The sequence below is a fragment of the Coturnix japonica genome, chromosome 38 (assembly GCF_054131305.1).
Source record: "Coturnix japonica strain WE chromosome 38, WE-NBRP24, whole genome shotgun sequence".
NCBI classification, from domain to species: Eukaryota; Metazoa; Chordata; class Aves; order Galliformes; family Phasianidae; genus Coturnix; species Coturnix japonica.
In genome coordinates, this window is record NC_140700.1 from 1444436 (window position 1) to 1459955 (window position 15520).

At 48.7% G+C, this 15520-nt stretch overlaps 1 protein-coding gene across 2 annotated transcripts in view; it reads left to right on the forward strand.

Moving 5' to 3' along the window:
* The window catches only part of LGR6 (leucine rich repeat containing G protein-coupled receptor 6), a 72761-nt gene that overhangs the window by 38964 nt on the left and 18277 nt on the right, over positions 1-15520 (forward strand). For both annotated transcript variants that reach the window (XM_032449289.2, XM_085526726.1), the window contains exons 5-6: positions 9493-9708; positions 15138-15209. In XM_032449289.2, coding sequence (XP_032305180.2) covers positions 9493-9708; positions 15138-15209 — 288 coding nt within the window. The remainder of the gene's footprint in view (positions 1-9492; positions 9709-15137; positions 15210-15520) is intronic.

Genomic DNA, 15520 nt, shown 5'->3' on the forward strand with positions numbered 1-15520 from the left:
CAGTAGAAAGGTCTGTGTTAGAGAGATCTTTTTATTATTATTATTATTTTTCTAATATCTGAGTCATTTTCCACACGTTTATGAGACTCCTGTGTATTTGTTGCCAAAATGTTAGCCAGCCTGGAACACCCATAAGACTCCACAGTGCAGTTTCTGAGCAGAACTGGTTGGGCTATCTGAGGCCCAGTGTGCTCCTTATTGCCCAGGGTCTATTTGTTTCCATTCTGAACGGAAGTGGCCTCATGCTGCACCATGACAGCTCCTGGGTTACCAGACCTGTGTGGTATTTCATGGAATATTAACTATCTGCATTGCAAGCTGGAGACTCAGCTGGGCAGAACGGGCAGCGGAACAGGGAGGTGAAAATGGGAGCCAGCAGGAGTGGGGTGGAACAGACAGCTCTGCTGGACAGAAAGGGACTGTGTGCTGGTTCTTGTTCTTTCAGATATTTCATGTCCATGTTCATCATTCTGGGATTCAGGTGGGATCTCTGAAGGGAAAGTATGTACCTTATTTACACGAGAAATGGAGTTCTGAATATTCAGCTCTTCTCTTGGGAGTTGAGAACAACAGTTTTGAGCTTAGCTCTGTTTGTAGGACTAACCAGGAAATTCAAGGGATGAGACTGAATAAAGGGCACAGAGCTGGATGCCACTGTGGGACAGGGAGAGACCCGGACTGACTGGAAATCAAGCTTCCTACCAGGCATTGGGGGAGGCTTGCTTTATCAAGGAAGCACATTGGGGAGCCCGTGGGGAGGATTAGAAGTAACATGCACAGCTGATGGCAATGCTGTGAGCCCTGAGAGGGATGCCAAGGCCTCACGTCATGCTCTGATCCCGCTGTGATCCCCTGGCAGGATGTTTGGGGCAGTACCAGCATACCGTGTGTGTGCTGGAAGAGTCGTGTGTCAGTCTAATTAACGACTTTGTGGTTTGTGAGCATTTACCTAAAGCAGATGGGCACTGTGTCTGTTCCTGTGCCAGGCAAAGGGAGTCCAAGGTGTTTCAAAGTGAGCAGGTGCTATGAATTATAATTACCAGGCATGCAAAAGTAGAGAAAGGAAAGAGAAAAGAAACCTGGTGGATTAAGAGATCAAGATAAACTCTTCATTTTTCTTTTCCAAACACTCATGGAAAGTGATGTGAAGAACTGGCTCCTTCCGGAGCTTCCTGCAGATCAGCACTGCAGAGGAGCTCAGTGTGTTCTGGTTCACCTGGGCTGGTGTTAGTGTTGGGTGTTCCTCAGCCAGGGGTAGGTCTGCATAGACACAGAGCACCCAGTCACATTCCTCCCTGCTGGATAAAGGCATCCACTCATTTATCCCCTGACCCATAGGAGCTCATTTCTCCTCCTGCAGAGAACAGGCTCACGGAGGCCCCAAGCAGCCTGAGAATTGAGTCTGGACTCAGCTGGCACAGAGGCACTGACATGTCCAACCTGCAATGGGACATCAGCAGGGTGAGGGGTTTGGCTGAGCTCAGCTCCTTGTATCTAAGCAGTACCCATTGGTCAAGGGAGAGAAATAGGTGTTTTGGGGGGAAACTCAGAAGAACCCTTCCAGCTGAACTATTCCGTTCCACTCCATTCCATTCTAAATGATACCTCTAACTAAAGTAATATGGATCCTCCAACCCACTGTCTTGCCATCCTGGGATTTTTAGCGGGAAAGTTATGGAGTCTTAAGGAAATTCAGCAGACTGCTTCATCCCCTGTCCCTCGAGGCAGGTAATTATTGTTACATATATACAGCTAGAGATTAAAATGCAAAGAATGACTTAGAGCAATTTGCAAACATGTGGACTTGGACACTGACAAAGCAGGAAAGCTCCCCACCTGATCAGTTTCTCACAAGCATATAAATTCTTATGACAGAAGGAAGGAAAAAAGACTTTGGAATCACCGCAGCCTGAAGAGCTCTTTCAGTTCATTCCTCATTCCGCATCTTTGATCTAGTTGAGATTTAGCAGTTTGCTGTTAACAGCAATAATCTCTATAAATCACAGGCAATGCAGTAAGGCTTAAGAAAGGCGTTGTTTCCATTGAGTGATGGGAGGATAAAAGGTATGGGAAGAAGCAGACGTCTGTAAGGTCAGCAGTGCCGGAATGTGACATTATGGTGGTCAGTCTGGGTCAGGTCAGTTGGGAAGCCAGGTGGCTGGGACAGGAACTGATGGCTTCACGCTGGTGCTGTAACTGCAGTGTTGGGTCCTTCCCTTGTGGTGGATGGGTGCTGCCAGGGAGGAAATCAGTTCTTCTGAGTCATCCTCTATGGCTTCACTACCAACCATTCAGGTAAGCCTCCGCTGTGCCACATCTCCCTCAGGCAGACCAGGTGGGTTTACTCTTCTGACTTTAGCCATCTTGATATTACTCATCTCAGGCAGTCAGCAGTGGGAAATGATCAGCATCTCCAGGGTGTGAATCATCCCTGCTATCTCAGAGCCCTGTCTGGGGGGTGGATGGCCTTCTGGAGCAGTCTGGTTTTCCCTACTGGCTACAGAGAGACCCTATAACTGGTTTCAACTTTGACATGAATAACATTGGATGAAATGGGTTTTTTCTACCCCTGGAAAGTGAAAAATAGTGATTAAAAAAAAGCTCCTCTCCTCACCCTGCACACACAAACACTCCATCAGAGCACGAGTACCAAACCAGAGCTGAGCATCTCTCATCTCCTGCAACTCTGTGTATATAACCCACTACATTCTTGTGCAGCTCCCAGAGGATGTTGTCTTGCCTGAAAACACGAATGCAGGGAATTTCTCTCCACTCTGGAGCTGTATCAGAGAGGAAAACACCTTTCAGGAAAGGTGCTGTATTGACTGCCCTCCCAGTGCTCAGAAGAGGGAGATGAGACCCAGATGTTCCATGCATTGAATGTGTGAGCGCTCCTGATGAACCATGGTGAATGGGAGCTGCTAAGTCATGGCCTGCAGCACCAACTGAACCCCTGGGGAAGGGACACAGCCAGCCCTGGGAGCACAGGTGGAAGCAATTCAGGTTCTAGCCCTCTCTAAGCTTCTTCTAAGGTCTGGCTGCCACCAGGGAAGGATTTCTGCCTGGAGATCCCTCCTTTTGTAGTATTCAGCAAGCCATGATCCTTGGAATGGGTGAGCAAATCTTTCTTTCTTTAACTGGATTGTGGCCATTGCTTTTTGGGGGTAATTTAGAGTCTGCTGTTGTCTCTTCCTACACCCAGAGAAGTTTTAGGTGAACTGGAGATAGGAAGCCAAATGAGCAGCACATTTGAGTTAGGCATATATATGCATCTTTGGGTCCTCTGTGTAAGACACAGTGCTGCTGTAAGCTGCTGTTAACTTTTGCTCTCTGCCTCTTTCATAACCCAGTGGATTTCAAGGAGCAGCTTCACCAGCAAGGAATGGGAGTGTGGGAGCTCTTTGGCAAACACCAAAGATGCAGAACCTCTTCTGCTTGGTCTCTGGCTGTTACTGCCCCTTTTGTTTTTCACCGTGGGCTCAGGGGGTGATGCCAGGCTCCCAGGGAGAGGGCAGATCAGGGATCAGCCCAGCAGCTGCCCGCCTGTCAGCAATTTCCAGAATTGCACAGGGATTTTGGCAGTCCTTATTGCACGGTTCTGACCTGAGGGGTTTTGGAGGTGTCTGCAGCTGGAGATAACAAAGCCCTCTTGTCTGTACCAAAGGCACTTTGTGTGGAGTCTAGGTATTGCTCTGATTTCATTTCCTGAGCATCCCTCATGGAGGGCTTCCCAGAGGTGCATGTCCCATTAAGCCAGGAGTGAAAACTCACTGCGTTTAAAACAGAGCCCTGCAGACTTTTCCACCAGGTCCTGTTGTCTAGCCAAGGGGCAGGGAACATGTTTGCAGCTCAAACCTTCATTCATTGCCTGGGACAGTAATCACAAGAGTTCTTAGTCTGGAAATGGAAACTCTTGCAAGTCTTCCTGGAGGGCTGTGAGCTCTCCTGTGGCAGGGGCAGAGGGCCGAGTGTTGGAGCAGATCTGCAGGGCAATGCTTTCCATATTGAATAACATGAGAAGTGAGAGTCATAGAATGGCTTAGATTGGAATGGAGTTTAATGACCATCTGATTGCAGCTCCCCAGCCATGGACAGGGCCATCAGCCCCCAGGACCCCATCCAACCTGGCCTTGAATGCCTCCGGAGAGGGGCACCCATAGCTCTGGGCAGCAGTGCCAGCACATCCCCCTGTGTCTGCAGCACCTTATGACTATATAATACAAATGGCAGAGCAGAGATTGAAGCTACTTTCCAAGCTAGCAGTGCAGTCTCTGGCTTTTCTTCTATCCCTTTTGGTACCTACTGATAGGAGTCCTTGCTCTTCACCAAGGCTGTTTGGGATGGCTCAGGGACCCTTTGTGTTTCCAGTTCTGATCCTGGCCACATGCATGGAGCTGGCTTGGAGAAATCCAAGAGTCCTTGTAAGCTGCTTTGTGCAGCTCTGGGGCCATCCTTCCTCACTGGGCCCTCAGTTCTGAGCACAGTGAGCTCCCAGGAGCTCAGAAGCCAGGTGCTGACTCAGTGCAGCTGGGAGCTTTGCCTGAGAGAGGAGCAGAGGTGTTGGCCATCCTCATTACTGAGTTATCAGAGAAGCTGAGCTTCAGTGACATCATCTCCTTCTTATATTACTACAAGGAACTCAGATGCTATTATGGGATAGGAGGTAACTCAATTGAGCCTTTCAAGATAAACTCAGACAGGAAGAGAGACATGATTGCCCAAAGGCACCAATTAGACGTTTCTGGTGAGCTCAGCTCTGTTCAGCAGACAGATGCACACTGGGGTAGGCAGGAGGCAGATCACTCCCTGAGGACTCTGGGAAGAGCCCTCACTCCTTTGGAGGTCACAGCTCTCTCCAGACCCTCCTTTCTTTATATTGCTACAAGGGAAATAATAGCCAAGTGTGTTGCAGAAATGCTGGGAGGATGGATAGGCACCCGAAGCCACAGGGTCCTGTTGTGGTGGTGCTGTGGAGCCTACACTGCAGATGTGTGTGCGCAGTCTGTGCAAGGCATCCAGGCAGCTGCATTACCAACTTTGCTGTGTGTGAGGAAGGAAGAGCAGCATCCACAGTTGGGGTGTTTCATGACAGTGGGGCATTGTGTGTTCACTGGTTCCCAGGTGGCATCTCTCCCTGTAAATGCTGGGAAGATTTGGCAAAGTTGCTTCTGCCCATCACAGATTTGCATCACATCTGTTATGGTTATCCACTGCTGTGCACTTCTGCCCGTCATGTTGCATACAGCAGGGGTGTGTGCTCATAGATGTCCTGGAAATGCACTTGCACATCCTCTGAAGTGATCCTGGAAGCAGGTCCTGAAATGAGATTGTTCTTGGAAACTGCTGAGGCTGTGGCATGAAAAGCAGAGAGCTCAGTTGATTGCTTGACCAGTTAGAATTGATACAAACCTGATGATGTGTTGGTAAGTGCAGGTAACCACTACCACCCACACCTGCCAAGGTGGTGTCACTGACTGCATTGGCTTGACTTCTGCATGCTGAGTAGGAGGAATATCTCACTTGAGGGATTTTTTTTTTTCTTTAGAAAAGGGTTTCCTACCTCTTTGGTTCCTTTTAGGAATGCTTTTGTTCCCAGAATGGTCTCTGGACTGTTCATGGCATAAAGACAGGCACGTCTTCCCCGGGCTTTGGTCCAGTACTGACAATGCTCAAAGCAATTAAGTGGCTCTTCAGAGCCCTCATGAACCAGCACCTTGCTGGGCTCTTGCATATGCACCCACACAAAGGTTGCCTGGTGCCATCCTGCACAGGGAAGGGCTTCCTTTCTCCCACCTTCACAGGTCTCTTTGGGTTCCCCAGGCTGTGACTGCAGCAAAAGCACCAGCAGCTTTGTTTGGTGCTGAGTGTTCCTCCAGCATGGCTCAGGGAACAAAGATCATAAAGGCAGAGTTGTAAGCCTAATGCCAAGGGATTTTCTTTCCAAGCAGATCCCTCTCCTCCTACTCCAGTGGCTTTAAAATAGAAAATGGAGCAAAATCTGGGCACTTTGAGGATGTTTTTGGTTTTGGCCAGGCAGCCCATTGAAGTCACATCACTGCTCTATAGCCACCAGTAGTAAACTCAGTCCTGAAGCCAGAAGTGGGGGCTTTGAGCTGATGATGATTTTCGTATGCCATCATTCTTCAGTGTCCAGCTTCAAGTCAGCCCCTTCCTGCACCAATCAGGGCACAGCTGTGCAGTGCCTTGACTCCTGGTTCAGCCTGTGAAGTCCATGCAGACATCTGGGGACCATGGTGTGTCTCATCCCCTCTGCAGACCTACAGCACTGCTTGGAGCACACATAGCACCAAGTCCCATTGCCAGTAGCCCTGCCAAGGAGATGTCTTCTGTTAGCAACAAATGGGTTAATGCTGTAAGGAAACCGACTGAGTGATTTGGTGAAACAAGGAGGAAAAAATCTCTGTGGAAGGTGAGGAGCCAGCCCCAGCCTGCGCCGTCCCATTTACCCGCTAATCGGCCCAATTATCTTAGGTATAAATCATAACAGCAAACACTTACAGAGCCAGAGTCACACACTGAAGAAAGGAGAGAACTGTTGGGTTGGTTTTTGTTTAGTATAATTGGTATAATTACTAACAACTCCTTGCCAAGCACTTCAGCTTTTCTCCTTCCAGAAGAGAGTGGAGAGCTGTCTGAAAGCCATAGCAATTAGCAATCCCCACACGCACAGCTTTTATTAGAAAGAATGCACCTCAGTTCCAGAAAGAGCCAGCAACTCCCAGGGGAGGAATTAAACAATCCAGAGGTCTTTTGGTAGCAGGAATGTGGCCAGGGCTCACTCTGTTCTCCCTGTTCCCTCATCGACACTGCAAAGACACATCAGAAATCCTCTCTGCCCATCAGGACAGAGGTGGAACACCTTTAGATGGACCCTTCCCTGCTCTCTGTTTTCCTCCTCTGGCTCCATGCAGTGCTGGGAGATGGTTCCAGCAGGCTGTGGTATCTGAAGGGATGTCCAGCTTATTGATGCTCCATTTCAGTCTGGCTGGGGCCTGACTTGGGCACTGTGGAGCAGATTGAGGCAGCAATTATGTGGCTGGAGCAGTCAAAGGAGGCAGACAGCATCTCCCAGGGACTGCAGCCTGCACAGCACCCGTGCTGTAGCCACTGTGGTGGAGGTGAAGAGGGAGAAGATGTGGGGCTTCTTTTGGCCTTCAGAAGAGTCCTCCCAGTGGCAGCAGTGGAGCAGAGCCTGGATGTAGCTCACTTCATGCAGGAGCATGTACAGACCCATTGGATGAACCTCACTCATCACCTCTGTTCTTACCATAGGGGTCCACCTCCATACCTCTGAGCACCTAAAAAAAATCCATCATCCTACTTCACTGGCACTGCTCTGAGACCTACAGGACCATGCATGTGAGAGCTCAGTAGTACTGAGGGCACCCTGAATCCATGAGCATACCTTGCACCACCAGAGACCGTTATGAACCCATCCTGGACCATCACAAACCCATCTTAAGCCATCTTGGACCAACATAAACCAATCTTGGACCCTCTTAAACTGTTATGAACCCATCTGGGACCATCACAAACCCATCCTGAACCACCATGAACCCACCATGAACCTCATGCCAAGGTATCATCCCTTGGCTCTCTTTCAGCATCTCCATTTCTGAAAGCTTAATTTGATTTTTGAAATCCCCTGAGAAGAGTTACATTGTATTTTCATTGTCTGCTCTTTAATTAATTACACTTGAAAGAGAGTATTTGCTTTAAAAAACAATTTTCAGTAAACATATAGGGATTAAGTAAGCGGCACTATTTTATTTCTGAGAAACAAACGGTGATGCCAACAACTAACAGAATTCTTATGCTGAAGAAGGAATGGAAAAATTAAGCAAAGATTAACATTTCCCACACAAGTTTTAATTTTGGTCAAAAAATTCTTGTTTGTCCCAAAACATTTTGATGAAGACTTTCAAATAGGCTCTTTAATCTCACCCTGAGCTGCTGCAGGGTTTCCTTTCCTTCTCTTTGTTCTTTGAGTTTGTCTTCATGGGAAGATGAGTGGGGCTGAACTGGGTGAAATGGGGTAAACTGAGGCAGAATGCGCAATGTGCTCTTCAAGTTGAAAACATACCCTCTTATGTTGGTGTTCTGAGCAAAAATGCAAACCTTGTAGCAACCACATTGAGCTTTGGCTGTAATGTCTTCTCATCTACAGCTTCCCCTCCAAACCAAGAGAGCTGAGGGAAAATCCTCTGCTGAGAAATAGAATGAGCTGCTGCAGGCTTGAGCTTTAGATGGGGGGTTCTAGGAAGTGCGTTCTGAATTGTGTTCAGTTCTTATCAAAAATATCACTTTCAATAGCTAAAAAGATGAGCTTCTACCCCACATTCTTGTTGTGGATGTCCATGGATCCAAGGGCTGGGCCAGGTGGTGCTGCTCCCTGCCTTCCCTCACGCTTTGATAACAGGCGCAGTGCCTTCCTGTTGTGCATGTGAATTCAGAGATCCTTCAGATGATTTGGAGGAACACTATGGGCTCTGTCAGCCAGGGGTGGAAATCGGAGTTTTCTCCCCATTGCTGTAATTGGTTCCTGGTAGTCCATCCAAATCTGAAATGTTTTCCTCTTAGATTTGGATTTCGAAACCGACAGATAACGCATTTAATCCACCTCAATGCTGTTGAAATGAGGTCTTTATGAGAGATGATTCCCAAACCAATTTTTTTTTTAACATTTTTTTCCCCCCTATAATAAGCTTAATATCTTTTGGCTTCTCTCTTTGTTTTGGAACAAAAACAAGTCTTAAAAATTACAGATTCTAACCAAATTAAATCTCTGCTTTTCAATTGCCTTAAGGATTCCATGACTTAAAAAAAACAACAAAACAAGGACAGTTGGTGAATGAAGGAGAAAGAAAGGCCCGGACTTGTGCAATATGGAGCTCACAGGATTAATTCCTGCGCTGTGACATACAGTCTGAGTTGCTCCTGGTGTTTCCTGCACCCCCAGCTCTGCAGGCAGTGCTGACTGCTTGGATCTCACACAGGGGGCTGCTTCTATCGCATCTTCAGGCAAAGCATTTTCCTCTTGAATGGGGCTCTTCCCACTTTGCTTGCTTTGCTGTGCATCCTGCAGCTGTGGGTGTGAGCAGGGCACCCCGAGCAGGGCAGCGCTCTGTTGGGTCAAGGCAAGCATGGCCCTGGGGAGCGTAGCTATGATGCTCCTTTTTAAGTGGGGTTGGAATGCTGCCGAGCCCACCTGCTGTGTCCATGTGCAAGGAACCAGTCCATCTGTCTCACTTCCATCCATCAGCAGCGCCTTGTGGCCATCAGGAAGGCAGAAGTCTGGTAGTGCAGGCAAGACCCTGCGCTGACCCCTCCTGTGCTCCACCCACCCGATCTCCCTGGGCATCAGTCCATCCCACCTCCCACCAAAGGCTCCCTTTGCGTAACTCTGCGGGTGCTTCAAGCAGTGCTGGATCTATCTCTCACTTCTCCCCACCCTGTTTGTTTCTCACCCAGACGCCTGGATGCCAACCTCATCTCTGTGGTGCCCGAGGAGAGCTTTGAGGGGCTGCAGTCCCTGCGGCACCTCTGGCTGGATGACAACGCGCTGACAGAGATCCCGGTCCGAGCGCTGAACCGCCTCCCAGCACTGCAGGCCATGACGTTGGCGCTCAACCAGATCTGGCACATCCCTGATTACGCCTTCCAGAACCTCAGCAGCCTCGTGGTGCTGTAAGCTTCTTCCATTTGTTATCTCCCCCATCCTCTGACTGGGACAAGGTGCTGTGACCGTGTCCATGCAGCGGACCTTCTGCTCTGGAGTTGGTTCACAACAGCCAAGGAGCCCACCCTGTTTGATTACAAATACCAAAATCTCTAATTTCTGTCTTTTTTTTCCTACCTTTTCCCAAGTGGGGGGGCAGCCAAAGAGCTCCCCATCCCCTTCCAAAAAACACAATTTGCCTTAAAGAAAAATTGTTTGGTCTCTGGAAACAAAAAGCAGATCTTTTTCTGCTGGGAAAAAAAAAACAAAAAAAAAAACAAAACCAAAAAAAAACCACAGTAAAAATCTTCTGATGTCTATGAAAACTTTATGAGCAAATACGATTCTGAGCTATTGGGCTGAGCTCAACACCTTGTCCACATCTCACACATGGCTGTGATGCACTCCCACTGTCTGTGCTGGGATCCATCCCAGCCCTGCAGTGCACACTGTTGGCTGCTTACATGGCAAAGAGTGAGCAGCAGCATTTGGGGGCAGTGGGTCTGGGTGGGTGCATCACCTCCATGGAACACAGCAGACAGAAACTAGTGCTGTTGTGCCAGGAGGTGCATCCCGTCCATCAGCGGAGCCCTGGGAGCTATCTACTGCTTTAAGGAAGTTTACATGTGCAAATTAGCTAGTCATTAATTTTGGGGTGTTGATTAATAAGCTCGGGTGCGATTGCCAATTAATTGGGAGCTCCTGTATCTACATGAAATGCTGTCAGTTGGGTGATGTGCTTGTTGATATCGGGGTGTGAAGAAACCTCAGCATGTGGTGCCTGGGGAAAGTGTGGCAACTATTTCACTTTCAGAATGCAAAGTGTGTGCTGACACATCTATCACAGAGAGAGCCTGGACAAAGCACAGCCCAGAGCTTTATTAACATCAACTTCATCTGTTTAGGCAAATCATAAAGACTTACTTAAGGGAAATGCTGGGAGCAACTTGAGAAATGTCAAATAAGTCGTTTTCACCCACAACAATGCCCATTCTACCAGGCTATCCCATGACCCGCAGTGCAACCACTTCACTCAGCATTAATAGCTGGCACAGAGGGTGAGCTGACATTTGGGTTGTTATTTCAGTCTCCAAAGCGTGCTGCTCTCATTCTTGTTTATCCCATACTCTGAGAAGCAACTCCTTAATTAAACAGGCAAGCCCAAGGAATAAAAGCCATTGACCATGAGGTTGCGAGGGAGAGAATAATGTCCCACCACAGACAATTGGAAGGGAAGATGTGTGGTCCTGCTGGGCACTGTGGGACACGGCACAGGATTTCTGTGGGCTCACCAAGTGTTTGGCAGAACTGCCCCCATAAATCTCTCCACGCTGCCATGCAGACCCCCATCAGCAGCAGTGGAAAGTAACCCGGAGTTCTTCCTGTGCTCCTTCCAGGGATGTTTCCCCGCCCCAACTCACCCACTGAGCTGAGCACGCGCTCCCAATTGCTGGCTGAGGAAGGCAGTGGGGTTTGCAAGGAGATTTTCCCTACTGGCATATAAACGATGTGCACATGTGTTCCTCTGCAAGGGGCCAAATGTGCACAGTGATCACAGAACGGCTTGAGTTGGAAGGGGCCCTTAACGGCCATCTGGTCCCACTCCCTGCCATGCACGGGGACACCCACAGCCCCAGCAGTGCTCACAGCCCTGCCCTGCCCTGCCCTTGGGGGGCTGCAGGGATGGGGCAGCACCGCCTCTCTGTGCAGCTGGGGGAGGAGAGCAGATGTGGAGGAGCGTGAGGGAATCTCCTGCTCACTGTGTGATGGGTGTTATGGGCACGGCCTGTCCTGGGGCTGAGATGTGCTGCTCCTCCTCCACCCACCTCAATGCCTTCGGGAGACATGCAGATGGTGATCCTGCACTGACCCAGACAACCAACATCCAAACCTCAGCCTGGAACACCTTCAGGCCTTCACTCACTGCTGGTCAGTTACACCTCAGCCGAGGAACTCCAACAGAGTTCTGTGTGCGATGGATCAGAGTGCCCGGATGGACCTCTGCAGCACTGTCCCACCTGTGCGGTGGGGATGAGCCTCTGCCTGGGAAGCTCATGGTGGGCAGGGCCAGGCATGTGCAATTCATTAGCAAGAACAGCACTGCCTGGAACATCTGGGCCTCATTCGTGGGACCTTTTTAATTTGCAAAAGTGCCTTTTCTCATGAGGGCTGAGTTTGCTGCCTTGGGAAAAGTGAGTTTCCTTCTCCAGCACTTGAGGAAGAAATGAATAGTGCTCCAGTGCTGACAGTGTCACTTCTGATCAAGCTTTGTTCTCTGCCTGACAAGTCTAATGCTTGTCCTGCACTGCTGGGAACAATCAATGGGAATTTGCACCGTTTATGATTTAGATTTCTCTATTTATCTATAGCCAAATGGAGGAAAAGGACAGATTTGCCACAACAGAATGAGGAATTCAGCATGGCAATGGCTGACCCAGTGGGAAAACTCACATCAAGTCAGATTCAACCTCATTCAAAATCACCCAATGCAAATAACTGATGGAGAATGTTTGCATTTGTCTTCTTCTAAAGATGAAAAAAATGAAGTCATTAGGAATAAAAGCAATGGAGAATCCACCACTTCTCTTTGTAGTCTGTCCCAGTGGTTAATCACCCTTAGTGTTAGCAGAAAGAAAAAGCTCACATTTCCCATTTGAATTTTCATTGGCTTTGACTTCAGACATTTGTTCTTATTATTCTTTTCTCTGCTAAATCACAGAACCATTTCAGTACTCATTTTTCTGACCAGGAGGGATCCTATACATTCTGCTATGCTTGTTCCCCTGATCTTATTTTTAATAAGCAGAACAGGCTGAGTTCTCTCACTCTCCATCCTGGTCCTTTCCATCCCTTGGGTCCCCGTTGCTCTTCTCTGTGCCCAATCCAAATTATTGTCATCCATTTAACAGTGTGGGTACCAGAAATCCACATAACCTTCTGGAGCTGCTTTCACCACAGCACTGCCCAGATGGAACTTCCCTTCCATGCTCTCTTATTGATGCAGGCAAACACTTTCCTGAGGCACACCAGCTATTTTTCTTCTTGTCTCAACAACCAAGGGACTAAGCAGGATAAGGCACTGGGGATGGTGGCAATATGAGCTCTGCAGACACAGCATGGGTCCCCCAGGCACAGCAGAGGAGCTGTGGAGATGCTGGAAAACCCAACTAGTCAATATGCCAACCAACAGAAAGCAATGGCTGCCTTGCTCCTTCCTGAGCAAAGCCATTTCCGTGGGTGATTGTCCACAACCAGCCCTGTCCTGTGGAGCAGTTCTGCACATGGAGATGCACAGACCTCAGTGCTTTCTGGCTTGACTAAGAACAGAGTGAACCCTATCTCCAATAGATGTTCACAACCTTCTCTTGTTTGTGCATCGTGAGATGGTTGTTTATAGCCCAGAACCAAACATCTCTATCTGCCATACCAGCTGTAATTTACAGGGCAGAATATAACGCTGTGTGGGCTGAGCTCAAATTGACAAACATTAGAGATGTTGCAATTCCACTTGTTAAAATGTGTTTACCACTGGAGGAAAAAAAAAAAAAAAAAGGACAGGATGGAAGAAAAGAATGTCTTTTCAAGTGTTTACCTTTCCAGTTTATATTGCGTTCAGACTGGCTTGTTTCTATTATTGCCATGTGGTTGGATAATGACTCCAGACTTAAGCTTGGACAACAGTTTTTCTTATAACTCCCTTTTTCGGTTGCTCTTAATTTTCTCACCAACAAAGAACACCCTTCGGATGACTTCCATTACTTTGCCTCCAAACAAAGCCCATTAGAGCCAAATATAAACACAGCAGGTGTTGGCTTTTCAGTTCTCTCTCCTTGCCTGATGGGTAACAGCAATCATACTGAGCTGCTCTCATGCCCCAGCCCAGATGGAATGGGCTCTTCGTGCCACCCCAACACAGCCCCAGTGCTCAGCATCTCCTCCCTCCTTACACCAAGCTGTGTTGTCAAGGGGTTCCTGTGATGAGGGTTAGTGACTCCAGATACCAAACTCCCCTTTGCTAAATGCCATATCCAGTGTTCAAAGGGACCCAAATGACTGGCACCATCTTGCACTGGAGGTGCCAAATGAAGTGAGGACAACACGATCTGTGGCCAACTCATAAAGTGTGAGAGAGGAAACCATTTGGACCTGAACTGCTTTTCTTGTGAAAAAAAGAATTCCTCCTGCAGGATCCCAAAGGAGCAAAAGTATTTCATCACGATTCTCTCTCTTCCTTTCCCCTTACTCTGAAATGTGTGCACATCCTCATCTCCACAGCTCGCATCTGTCTTGGGCTGCTCTCTGAGCTGTGCTGCCCTCGAGCCTCCCAGCTCCCTCCTGTTTTACCCCAAGAATTTGGCAGTGGGAGCTGTGTGCGCTCAGCCAAACGATTCACACTTGAAGCCAGGTGGAGCGAGAGATTTTTCAAGCTGAGACAGATTGAGATCAAGCAGTAAATAATGAAAAAAGTCATTGATCCACCTGCCAGTGTGCAGCCTCCCGCAGGCTCTTGGAAGGAGGCATTGGACGAAGGCTGGTGCAGCTCTGGGTGTGGGAAGGGGACCCCAAGGCATCAGCAGATGAACAACACAGGGCTCTGTGTTAAAGAAGGACCTGAACTGGTGGGGAAGCCAGCCCTGATGGAGATCAATAGGAGTGTCCTGCCCTGGGAGACCTCACCACCACTAAGACCTTACCCACCACTGTGGTGGGCACTTCTCCATGCAGGCACAGTGCTTGAGCTGGGCTGACTGAAGCGCAGGCTGGGCAGCAGAGACATCTCATGTTTGATGATCTTTAAGGTCTTTTTGATGATCTTTAAAGTCTTTTCCAATCTGAATAATTCCTTCCTTTGCAATCAAAGTGGAGCTAATCCAGGACTGGAAGGATTTTCTTTTCTTTTTTTAATTTTTTTTTTAATTTATTATTACTATTTTTCTTTTTTTTTAAAAAAAAAAAAGGAACAATAATAAACTGTGACTAACAGGATGATTTGGAACTCAAAGCCTTCTTGCTGCTATTAAGGCTCTGAGGAGGCTGAGTACGGCTCTGCCCTTTGGTAGCACTATGAAATCACACAGCTTTGATAGGGTTGGGTCCAATGCATGTTAGCTCTGCAGGCTCTGATGTAAAGTGTTTATTGAAGGTTCACAGTAACCATTTTCACCCAAATTTAAGGCCTTAGGAAATGCCTGGACTTCCTGGGAGAACAGGAGCTGCTCCATGACCACTGCTGCACCTGGCATGTGCCCCACGAGATGGGAGAGGGCACCTTACAGCACTTCTCACCATCCCCACACAGTCCACGCTCAGCTTGCAGGCTGTCCCTGGGCCACACGGCTCAGGTTGGCAGGAAAAGGTCATCTCACATCTCCAGTGAACAGCTCTCTTCTGTTTGCAGGCACCTTCACAACAACCGCATCCAGCACCTGGGGGCCAACGGCTTTGATGGGCTGCACAACCTGGAGACGCTGTGAGTTGCCTTTCCCCCTCCCCTCTGTGTATGTTCCTCCCTGGTGTGCTCTGCCCCTGCCAAGTGCTGGGGAGCAGTGTGTGTCTATGGGCCCCTCTGAGCTCCCCCACATCCCAGTAAGGCCTGGGCTGCCTCCAGCACTGCCCCAAGGGAAGGGCCGATGTCTCCATGTCAGCTCCCACTGCGCATTCCCTCTTTGCCAAGGATGGGGTAGGACAGACCTGGATTTCTGCCTGCTCCTGCGTGAGCCGTGCTGCCACTGCAGAGGGGTCTGCAGGAGAGTGGGGGGCTCTGAGCTCAGCAAACAAACC